Source organism: Salminus brasiliensis, chromosome 22 (genome assembly GCF_030463535.1).
Source record: "Salminus brasiliensis chromosome 22, fSalBra1.hap2, whole genome shotgun sequence".
Taxonomy (NCBI): domain Eukaryota; kingdom Metazoa; phylum Chordata; class Actinopteri; order Characiformes; family Bryconidae; genus Salminus; species Salminus brasiliensis.
The window spans coordinates 27,082,286-27,094,631 of NC_132899.1; the positions used below are offsets into that span (position 1 = coordinate 27,082,286).

Consider the following 12,346-nt stretch of genomic DNA (forward strand, 5'->3'; position numbering starts at 1 on the left):
CAGGCCGCAGACACACTGGCTAAACCGGCCATCTGCAAGCTGGTTGGTGTGGCACAACATAACACCACTACCTGCCAGTGAGCAGTGGGAGACTGGGGTTCGCATTTTGAAACATACAAGCAAAACTTGGAATAGACCTGATTAATATTTAGCACTAAACGAAACCACTCTAGCAGGCTATAATTATGTACATAGCCACAGTTTGTTAGGAGGTGGAGTACGTACAACCTACCAGAACATACCCAAACACTCAATATCGTCACTGCCTTCACTTCTTTTGAGAATATTTCAATCAACATAACATTTACAGACCAGCAGGGACCTATACAGAATTGTGTGACTACAAACTTAGCAGTGATAAAGCAATAATTGCAAGAAACATTTATTTTGAGAAGGCCGACAACCCACTAAAAAGGCAAATACATCAATCCTAGACTCAGACTGGGTCTACACATTATTGTAATCAAACTCAAATTTTAGTTTTGGCCCTGTTCTAATCAATCTCAGAGTATTAGCTAATTTTACATGAATGTATGCATGTCCCCTGACTGAATTGTCTATTGTATGATGCATTCAGTAAGTCTGCCAGAGTTTCGCCATTCTAAAGAAACCAACTCTGGACAGCTGGGACATCGGAAAGTACAGACCCATTTCTCTTCTCTCTTTCCTCTCAAAGATTTTCAAACGTTCAGTCTACAACCAACTGTCTCTCTCCCGCTGAACAATCTACAGGACCCTAACCAGTCTGGCTTCAAAGCAGCGCACACTACTGAAACTGCTCTCATTGCAGTTACAGAGAAACTCCATGCAGCTAAAGCTGCCAAACAGTCATAATTTCTGATTCATCTCGACCTCTCTGCAGCTTTTGACACAGTGGATGACAAGATCCTCCTGTCTATCTTTGCCGGCCTTGGAATTCCTGGCTCTGCATGGCGATGGTTTGAATCATACCAGCATGGACGCTTATGCTAGGTAACATGGCAGGGGGACACTTCTGCTCCTTGTCTCTCCACTGGTGTTCCACAAGGTTTGGTTCTTGGTCCTCTTCTTTTCTCACTCTACACTAGCTCTCTTGATAAAGTGATAACCTCTCATGGATTCTCTCACTGTTACACCGATGACACTCAACTCATCCTTTCTCTCCCACCGTCTGACACAGGTTTCTACCCGCATCTCAGCACGTCTCTTCTTGGATGGCGGCTCACCACCTCAAACGTAACCCCATCAAGACAGAGCTGCTGTACATCCCAGGAGCTGCTGGACTTCAAAACAATCTTGCCATTACCTTTGAGAACTCCTTGGTCACTCCATCTACAGAAGCTCAAAGCCTTGGTGTAGTCATGGATGATTAGTTATTGTTCTCAAGTCATGTTGCAAATGTAACTAGGTCATGCAGATTTCTCCTGTACAACATCCAGAGAATTCGACCCTTCCTCTCTAGAGAGGCTGCCCAGGTGCTTGTTCGGTCCCTCGTCACTTCGAGACTTGAATACTGCAACTCTCCTCTGGCTAGTCTCTCTTTGCGCACCATCAGGCCCCTGCACCTTATGCAGAATGCAGCGGCACAGGACGTCTTCAACGTTTCTAAGTTCAGCCATGTCACTTCACTGATGCGTTCTCTTCACTGGCTTCCTGTAGCTGCCCACATCAGATTCAAAACCTTGACGCTGGCCTACAAAGCAAAGAACGGATGAGCCCCTCCGTACTCGATGGCAATAGTCAAAGGTCGATCCGCACCAAAAGCCCTTCATGACCCGCCATCCCTCAAAATCCACGGAAGACAAGCGTCCAGGATTTTTTCTGTCCTGGCACCAAAGTGGTAGAATGAACTTCCCCTAGGTGTCCAAAAGGCAGAGTCGGTCGCTGTCTTTAAACGCAGACTGAACACCCACCTCTTCCGAGAGTACTTGGGCGAATAGTAGAGTGGTCACCTTATTGACTTGTGTTTAATAGTGTCCAAACTTAGAGGCATCTTAGCATTTTTAGCCTATTCAAACTAGCTGAGGTTATCCTTGGGTAAATAGCAAAGTGAGTCCTAGATGGACTCGTGTCTGTCTGACACTATTAATATCACCACTATTAACTTTATGTTGTATCTGCTTTGGTAATTTCTATCATTAATGTTTAAATAGTTCTGGCCAAAGGAGGATGGGCCCCCCTTGTGAGTCTTGGTTCCTCCCAAGGTTTCTTCCTCCAGCTCTGAGAGTGTTTTTACTTGCCACTGTCGCCGTTGGCTTGCTCACGGGGGTCTTTGACCCTTCATGTTATTTCTTCTTTCTTCTCTGTCTCTGTCCTTTATTAAGTACTAATTATGTAAAGCTGCTTTGTGACGACAACAGTTGTAAAAAGCGCTATACAAATAAATTTGACTTGACAAAGTGGGCAGTGGCGGCTCAGTTAGAGCGCCGGGCTATCGATAACAGGGTTGTGGGTTCGATACCCGGGCTTGGCAAGCTGCCACTGTTGGGCCCTTGAGCAAGGCCCTTTATCCTCTCTGCTCCCCAGGCACTGGAGTTGGCTGGCCACCGCTCTGGGTGTGTGTGTACTCACTGCCCCTAGTTCACTAGTGTGTGTGTGTGTGTGTGTGTGTTCACTACCAAAGATGGGTTAAATGCAGAGGACACATTTCGCTGTGCAGTGTACACTGTACAGTGACAAATACATGCACCAAAGCACTTTTGTAAGTCGCTCTGAATAAGAGCGTCTACTAAATGTCTTAAATGTAAATGTACTGAAAATCATCCAGATTTAAATCAACTGTAGTGCATTCTCCAACGGACATTATGGAGCTAGATATTAACCAACTGCTTAGATGATTAGGTTCACACAGAGTGTTCCTACGAAGCCACCCCAACTCTGGAATAATCTTCCAGAAAAATATTTTTTAGGCCAAAAACAAATTTGCTCTGTTTTTGGTAATAATGTTACTTTTTAACTATAACCCCTTGATCTGCAACCTGTGTCTACAGTCAGACCTGCTAGAGTTGCTAGCCACAATATAATGTTCCAATTCTCTGTGGACTCCGACTGCTGCCATCAATAATAAATAAAATTTAATAATAAGAACAGTTAAAGTTTTATTATTATTATCACAACTACTATTGACCAAGAGTACAACAATCAGACTTGTGTGATACAGCGACTATCAAATTTTTAAATAGTTTTGACCAGAGGACGAGCTGAGGGAGTTTCTTTGCCACTGTTGCCTGCTCACAGGGGATATCATGTTTCATTACTGGATGTCTGTATCTGTTATCAAATGAGTTTTGTATAGTACTTTTTACATGAAATGTACTTTTCGGAATCATTTAAATTTTTTATTGCGATCATGCAAATTTGATACCAATGCATAGCTGATCAATACCCCCCCCCCCAAAAAAAAATGTTAATAAATGCATCATACCAGCTCCAGTCGGTCCATAAGCAAAGACGCTAGCATTCTGTCCATTAAGGATGTGCGGAATAAGAGGCTTCACTGAAGACAAAAACACTTCTTGTTGAGTTGTTTGCTCTCCATGGAAAATGTCAAACCTATAGCATATAAAAGGGGAGAAGATAGTTGGATGAAAGGCACTCGATAAATATTTATTTAACATTAAAAAAAATTAATGTTTTCTCCATAATTGTTCCCAGTTGGCACAGGAAGAGCCAGTGGTGCTGTTGCATGGAGAAAGTTCCTATCAGCACCAGCTACCAAATCATGGTCTACCACCCAGAGACCAGGACCTGTTGAGATGCCTTATTTTATTTATTTATTTTTACACCTCCCTTCACTTACCACAAATGTATTCAATACACTAAGACATGTGATGTCCAAATTTTGCTTTTTTGAGGAAACAGTCATTTGATCCGACTCTGCTATATGCAAGCGCGCATTAGGTCTTATAGGCTGCAGCATTAATGTTTAACTCTTTGGAAGTATGCAAGCAAGGTTTGGAACAGCAAATGTAATTTAGTAGCATAAAATTGACATTGTTGGGCAAGCTTGAACAAAAATGCCACTAGGCATAGTGCTGGACAAGTAATTAAAAGATTGTAAAGAACTAAAAATGGTCATTTTGCTGACATTACAGCCTTGTTGGGATATGGTGGCCATCCACCAACCATCCACTATGTCATCCATCTGGACCATCCAGGATTGCATGGAACTCATCAGTAGTTTGTTTGAAAATAAATGTCTGGGCTCACTGCCTTTTCTGGGTGGTGAGCACTGGTAAAACAGTAGGTTTATGCACAACTTCTGGAGTACCTAAAATACCCGTTAACTGTTTTAGCGACTGCTCTCTTAATCCAATTAATTTGTCTGGCAGAAATCGTACCTTTATCTGTACAAACCAGTCTATGTTCTGAATCAACCACAAATATCTTCACAGTGCAATGATCGCACTTAAGTTTTCATACCTTGTCCAAGGCATTGAACTATGACACTTTTTGGCAGATCTCCTTTTTTCATTCCCGTGTTGCTTGAAACCTGTGGCCTGATTAATAAAGGTCACAAAGCTCTCATCCCACTAGATCTCATCATACCTAGATTCTATACAAACACTATCACAGTCACACTGCACCCACCAAAAACATCTCCCCACTCACTAGTGTATGCATAGCGCAAGTTAATGTGTATATATTCTGAGTCCAGTAAGCCATACTTATTTAGATGCTTTTTCTAAGTGTGCACTCCAAATAAGTGGACATGGCCAGGTGAATCTTGGTACACCTCTAAATAAATTCCCAAACAGCACACTATTTCAAAACTAGTCACATTCTACTAGTCACTAGTAGAATCCATTAATTCAGTTGCGGTATATTAATACTGCCTACTTCCACAAGCAGCCAGTGATCTGTTAGCTTACTTTGACCCATAACCTGCTGAACGTTTGCTCGCTATGACCGCGGTGCTGCAAATGAAAGCTTACTCTCTAGTTATTGCATGTATCACGCAGGACCAGACACAATCACCTTGTGCATACCACCAGTTGCAGCCATCTGGCATACCTTTGGCAAACCAGGACTAAAACGTAATGTATAATATACTTGCTTGGTCGTGACCAAGGACACCCACACAAACCAATCAAGGCATATTTTAATTGACCGGGCATTTTTATCCTTAGCCAGTACCGAATCATTGTGTCCATACAAAAATACAAGCTTGTCTTTGTTTCACAAGGAATCACATTCACCTCACTATGAAACAGCCATTTCAAAACAGCAGTCGATAAACATCAGTTCAGAGTGTGTACCACTACACACAAGCCCCTACTAAACTAAATTTAAAAAGTCAGTTCAGAAGGTCTCATTATAATTACTGACACTAAACCTGAAGATCGGATCGGTATCAGTTTTGTAATATTTCCTTAATATAAATTCACTTGTAGCACTTTACTGAAAATGTTAGAATGCAATGAGTTTTTCCTTCCACTTTGCTCATCACTGGACAATTTTAACTGAACACTGGAAAATTCATTTATTTTGCATTGTTTAAAGTAAGCTGTGACTAGGGTTGCAACAGTATGAGACTTTAATGGTATAAGAACCATCTCAGAAAATATTGCGGTAGCGTAGTTATTGCGGTATCAGTGCTCTTAATGGCATCATGTACTTGTCAAGCAAATATGCTACAGCATGATTCAATTCCAATTCCACAGCTCGCTTGGCCCTAAAGCATAAACAAAATAAAAATATTAATAATAATAATACTATTATTATTATTATAGATAGAGGAACAGACAAATAATTTACATGCACTTTTAGAAGTAAAGACCCCGCATTTAAAGTGTTCGGTGCAATTATGTATCACCATTAAAAATGTTATATCTGAGAAACCAAGCCTGGGTCAGTGTCTGATCAACTACTGTTGTAAGCATCTGTTTTACTGCCAAGTTAGTGGGAAATTATTTCTGACAGGATTCGCGTAGAGATTTCTCTTAATGCCTTCACATCAAGCCTGATGTGCAAAAATAGGAACGTCAAATTTGGAAAATGAATGGAGCCCTTCACATTGACTCCGGAAAAATCCAAAATCAGTGTAAAAGGACCTTAACACAGCCACAAGCACTCAGCATGGCACATGTGTCATGGCCACAGGCACAAAATTTCCAGCATCAGCTTGCCTATATGTTGACTTGATGGTTTGGGCAGTCGAGGCGGAGCAGAGCCGCGCCTGTGAAATTGAGTGGAAGATTTAGGCCACTTTTACCTGCATTGAGAACATAGCCGATAGGCTCAAGCTACAGTCCCACCTCACACAAGCAGAGATTTTTCTAATGACTCACTGCTAGCGTCTTTTTCCGTCTTTCCACATACACATCTGGACGAGGGTGCCAAACACTTTTTGAACACAATACACGAATGATAAACATTGAGGTAAAACTGCCTTTAAATACTGTTTTCTTTCTCAGGGTTTAGTGTTGATAAACTTTAAAAAACATGTTTTAAAAAGACTAAAGTAAAGTAATGAGACAGATCTATAGCAATAAACCAATGTTAGTCATTAAAAGCACATTTTTTTCAAAACCCATTTAAATTGAATCAGTATTCAATTTTATTAGTATCGTCCCATACCACCTACTACTGGGAGAACCAAGGGAATTGTGACCAACAGCCATTTTAATACTTGTGTTTAAATTCCAAAACTGTTTCATGCATACTTATTTGCACACGCACACTTTACCGGTATATTGTTCACGTAGAGCTAGCAAATTTGGACATTAGGTATGTCTGTGTATAAACTACGTTTGGAGAAGACAGGAAAAAGCATAGATCTGTGCCTTTGTCACGTTAAGACAGTATATATAGCTACAGAGGATATAAGCTAGAGTGGACAGGGGAGAGAATGAGTCAATAGAATTAAAAACACAAAATCAAACAAAAGCACGACTAACTGATATCGCAAAGTCTCTGTTGCGTTCCTCCAGTTGATGATCTCTAACGATTGGGGTCCTAGTCTTCGGACGCACGGCCCTTCTCCTTTTTCGTCCTGCTTGTCCATGTATGGACGGAGCCTCACCGCCACACGAACCCTCGATGTCCGTCTGGATCCTGTAGAATCATTCGAGGCTACACAATGTGCCATTTCTGGAAAGACAAAGAGAAACAAGCTCTCTGAGCGTTAACTTATAAAAACGCTTCGAACAAGGGGCAAACACACAAAAGATCACAGCCCTAACGTGGCGAACAAACACAAAAGCACCCAATATATTAGCTAGCTAGCTAGCACATGTATTCTTTAATTCGATTTTCAGGAACAGATTCGTTACTCCGTGTAAACTTATAGCTAGCTACATATTCATCTGTAAAGCTACATGCCAAATAACACACAGCTAGCTAGCAGGACAGGTTACGGTCTGCTAAAAAAGTAAACGACAGTTGGAAGCGCTACCCCGCTACCATCCTTTAGCCTTGGCATTTCAAACTAGCTAGCTAGCACTAGTTAGCTAAGTTCTGCGGCACATTAGGCGATTTTATCGAACTTAACACTAAAGCCGGGTGTTTTACTGTATGCGATTCTTGATTTGAACACCGATCATTCTACAAAAGACTTACTTGTTCAAAAGTTTTCCTCTGTTGACTGAAGTAAAACAGAGAAGCGGTTAGGTATGTGGTGTTTTTGTTGTTTTTTTTTGAATGCGTGGAACCCCGCCCTCTTCCGAGGAACCAGCCAATCAGCAACAATATCGTTCTAGTTGGATTTATGAAATCCTCTGCAGAACGGAAGAGAAAACATAACGGCCATTTTCAACCATTTCTTACGATTGGTTAAAATCTACGTCAGTTATTCCACCCGGTGTAAATAAGAAAGGGTCATCACGAAAACATTACAACAGTAATGTTTGCACTAAGCCTATTTTGAACCCTCATTCAGTTGCATTTGGTGTGGCTTACATCACATTGCATGCGATGAGCAAAATACACCAAATGCAACTGAATGAGGGTTCAAAATAGGCTTAGTGCAAACATTACTGTTGTAATGTTTTCGTGATGACCCTCTCTTTACACCGGGACTAGGTATTTGACAAAAACAACAGTAAACGAGAGGATTTAACAAATAAAAATATTACTTGAGTAAAAGTACATGTCCTCTACATACAGATGACGAATTAAAGAGAAAAAACATTAAGGGTACGTTTCCTTAATGGAGATTTAGCATTGACCTACATTTTCGTTTTAACATATTAGAACATTTCGTATGGTGTCTAGTCAGAAAACTGACCGTCTTAAGGCATTTGGCACAGCCTTCAGTTCTCCTCTGCATTTATTTTAGAAGTCTTGAGGAAGCTGGTCGCAGTAGGTGCTCCACAGTGCACGTCTGACGTAAATTCACCACCAAGCTCCAAAAATGCACTCTCAAGCCCCAAACTGTTAGTGGCCAATGAAAATTAATTAGGGGCGTAATTAATTAAGCTCCTTATTCACAGCTTCTGATTCGTTTGGCTCTTTAGTTACAGCTCTCCGTTCACTGAACAACGGTGAACTGTGGGTACCGTCCACATAAACACGATTGCTGCGCAAAAACGTGTAAAAACCTAATACTGAAGATGTGATAGACACTGTCACTTAAAACTGTTTTACACCCTTGTAAATATTCACATTACACATAAAATATATAGTTTTTAATACTTTGGTCCATCGCCAAGTTTTTTTTTTCATTCTAATTAATCTTGGACAAGAACACATCTGATGCAGACTTCTAGTCTCTACTCTCTGTAATAAGAAAAATCTGGAATTGGTCATGATAAATACACATGATAAATACAGATCTGGTCTCCTACCATAAGGAAAACTTGGAATTAGTCTGGCCCAAGAAGATTTTATACTTTATTAAACGGAAACACAAAGGACATTGAACCTAAGGTTCGAGAGGGATTTTAAAGAACTTATTCATCTTGGGCCAGAACAAATACACATGCTAAATACAGGTCTCCTACTATAAGGAAAACTTAGAATTAGTCTGGCCCATGTAGAACACCACATCTTATACTAGAAGGATTTTGAAGAAAGTTTTAATTTTGGACATGAAGAAATGCATATTAGATACAGTGGGGCCAAAAAGTATTTATTCATGCACTGATTGTGTAAGTTCTCCTAGTTAGAAAGACGAGAAAGGTCTGTAATTTTCATCATAGACACACTTCAACTATGAGAGAAAAATGTAAATTATGGTGGAAAATAAGTATTTGGTCAATAACAAAAGTTCAACTTAATACTTTGTAACAACCTTTTTTGGCAATGACAAAGGTCAAACATTTCCTGTAAGTCTTCACCAGGTTTGCACACACTGTAGCTGGGATCAAGGGAGATTATCAATGGTCTTGTACGTCTTCCATTTTCTTACAATTGCTCCCACAGTTCACACCAACATGCTTGCCTATTGTAGATTCACTCTTCTCAGCCTGGTGCAGGTCTACAATTTTCTTCCTGGTGTTTTTCGACAGCTCTTTGGTCTTGGCCATGGTTAAGTTTGGAGTCTGACTGTTTAAAGCTGTGGACAGGTGTCTTTTATACATTCCTTCGTTAGTGAAACTGCTGTCACCTGAGACTGTTGCTTTATAAGCCCTTCATGCATACTACCTTGGCACAGTGTTTGGTTTCCTTATCAGCGTGCTACATGGTCTTCTCTGTTATCCTGATCCTGTCTAGCCTGTGTTCTCCCTTGTCAAGCAACCTTGTGTGTCCTCTTTGTTTGCCCTGTTCCCATGATAACATCCTTTGTTTGTCCTCGTTCTCTGTGCTTTTCTGTATTTGTTATCCTTTCCTTGCCCCGTTTAGTCTGGCCCTGCAATAGTTTCTTCTATTTACTTTGCAAAACCTCCTGCAATCATCAAACACTTTACAGTATGTTAGTTTTTCTCCTTTTGTGGTGCATATGTATACTGACACTCAACTCCATCTCAAGAGACCTCCAGAAGTCTCACAAGGGACCCATCCCCTTTGGTCAGAACTATTTAAACATTGATAAAATTAGTTTAGTAATGTCTAAGCTTAAAAGGCATCTTTGAACTATCAGTCTATTCTAACTAGCTAAGGTTTTCTTGAGTAAATAGCAAAGCACTTTGTAAGTCGCTCTGGATAAGAGCATCTGCTAAATGCCATAAAGGTAAATTACTAAACCATCTGTTCTGTTGATATACTAAACATGGTGTAGATAGTTAAGAGTCCATTTAGGTTTTAACATGGGCATTAAACAGGTAGCAGTGGTAGGAGGGTGTGCCACTGGTCTGGGTGGGGGGCCTGATGGTCGGACTGGTAGGTGGCAGCTGGTCTGACGCAGGTAGAAGGGACCTCAGCGGGAATCTTCCACCAAGTCGGGCTGGGTGGCCATTTACTCAGATAAGGCAAAAAGAGAGAGTGCATATTATATAATATGCATATTAACAGTCTTCAACCAGAACCACTTTCCTGTTGCAGAAATGCAACAGAGTACTCGAAGCAGAGTACACCAACAAATTAGAACTGGTTAGGTTGTCTATGCAGAGCTTTTTTAGGAATTCAGCTGCAACCACAAAGATTGAAACTGATTTCATCTGGGCCATGGATCCATGCCACCACTCATATGTTTCACAAATGCAACATCCAAGAGTACTGAAAAAGATGCTTCTAGTTTGCCAGCAGAAAGAGAAATGCAAATTCACAGTATAGGCCACATCTGGTCTGCTCACATGATAAAACTGATGTTTGCAAAACTTTAGCAGAGTTTAAGTGTTTTGAAAAAAGCCACTGACAATCAGTCAACAGATTTGCAGTTTAAGATGAGGTTGACACATGCACTGATGAACCAGCTGTAGAAACTGATTTGGGAGCAACAAAAAGCTCACCAAGCATACTGGCTACTAAGATGCTTTTCAAGAGTACTACACACGTGGACATAATTGTTGGTACCCGTCATGATCCACTGGGTCAGACAATGAGGGAGAACACTCCCAGGGAGTGAACCAAAGCGAGAGAGTTTATTAACTCAAACAGGGCAGAAAACAAGGAAAAAGCAACAACAGCCTAGCAGGGTTATGATAAACAAAAGAAACGTGACAACTAAACTGGGCAAAGAAAAGAGCACACCTGTTGCTGGTGAGGGACGAGGGCTAGGCTAGCATGCCAGGGCTGAGCCAGAACGTTACCGAAAACCTAAACCTACAGGCAGTGCCTTGGGAAAACCGTGAAACGCGGGTCAGGCGCTTATGAAACTTATGACAGGGCTAGCTTACCAGAGCACAGGAGAAAACTAGAGCGCACACCAGAGCTGACTTCCTTGACGTGAGCTTCACGAACGAAGCGAGGAGAGTTCAGCGCACTCCCATGAACAAGCCCCTGATACTCCTTACGGTGCTCTATGACCGAAGGTGAGCAGGCAGTAGCGGTTCGGCAGCCGCACTTGAGTCCCTAGACAGAGGAGGTTTAGCTTACATTAGCAGAGGCCGTTGGAGAGCCCAACGGATAACGCCAGCACTACGAGACACCAGATCCAACCCAGTGTTGACTTGAGATAACCAGAGCTACTAAGAGTTAACAAAAGTCAACTGAAGTCAATTCTCGGCGCTAGCTGCACATCAACAGAGCGTGAAGTCAGACACAGGAAAGCAACTGAACCGTGAAGCGAGAACAAAACATAACTGTCAACATAAAAGTCCTTTTCATAATCAGAGTCCGTGACATGACCGTCATAGGGGGAGTTCGTGATCGCCTGTGAGCCGCGTCCCGGGACCGCCCCTGGGGCGGGCGCGGCGGCGCGGGCGTGACAGTACCCCTCGGTTAATAAAAGAAAAACCCACAAAGGTGACAGAAATAACTTGATTCTAAAAAAGTAATAATAAATAAAAATGCTATGAAAATGAACTAATGAAAATCAAGCATTGCTTTTCAACCATGCTTCAACAGAATTATTTAAAAAAATAAACTCATGAAACAGGCCTGGACAGAAATGATGGTACCCTTAACTTAATATTTTTTTGCACAACCTTTTGAGGCAATCACTACAATAAATTCCTGTAACTGTCAATGAGACTTCTGCACCTCTCAGCAGGTATTTTAGCCCACTCCTCATGAGCAAACTGTTCCAGTTGTCTGGTTTGAAGGGTGCCTTTTCCAGACAGCATGTTTCAGCTCTTTCCAAAGATGCTCAATAGGATTTAGGTCAGGGCTCATAGAAGGCCACTTCAGAATAGTACAATGTTTTCCTCTTAGCCATTCTTGGGTGTTTTTAGCTGTGTGTTTTGGGTCATTATCCTGTTGCAAGATCCATGACCTGCAACTGAGACCAAGCTTTCTGACACTGGGCAGCACATTTCTCTCTAGTATCCCTTGATAGTCTTGAGATGTCATTGTACCCTGCACAGATTCAAGACACCAGAGCCTCCTC

The 12,346-nt window shown here is 41.4% G+C and overlaps 1 protein-coding gene across 6 annotated transcripts in view; it reads right to left on the reverse strand.

Moving 5' to 3' along the window:
- Positions 1–11,547, reverse strand: part of kif22 (kinesin family member 22) — a 34,397-nt gene extending 22,850 nt beyond the window's left edge. Inside the window, exons 1-5 of one of the 6 annotated variants that reach the window (XM_072667142.1) lie at positions 11,196–11,546; positions 8,207–10,318; positions 7,540–7,697; positions 6,879–7,071; positions 3,404–3,531 (exon numbers count right to left, since the gene is read on the reverse strand). In XM_072667142.1, coding sequence (XP_072523243.1) covers positions 3,404–3,531; positions 6,879–7,069 — 319 coding nt within the window. In that variant the 5' untranslated portion in view covers positions 7,070–7,071; positions 7,540–7,697; positions 8,207–10,318; positions 11,196–11,546. Of the gene's footprint in view, positions 1–3,403; positions 3,532–6,878; positions 7,072–7,539; positions 7,698–8,206 lie in introns of those variants that run through there. The other 5 variants (XM_072667144.1, XM_072667143.1, XM_072667146.1 and 2 more) reach the window with 5 other exon arrangements.
- Positions 11,548–12,346: the final 799 nt, after the last annotated feature.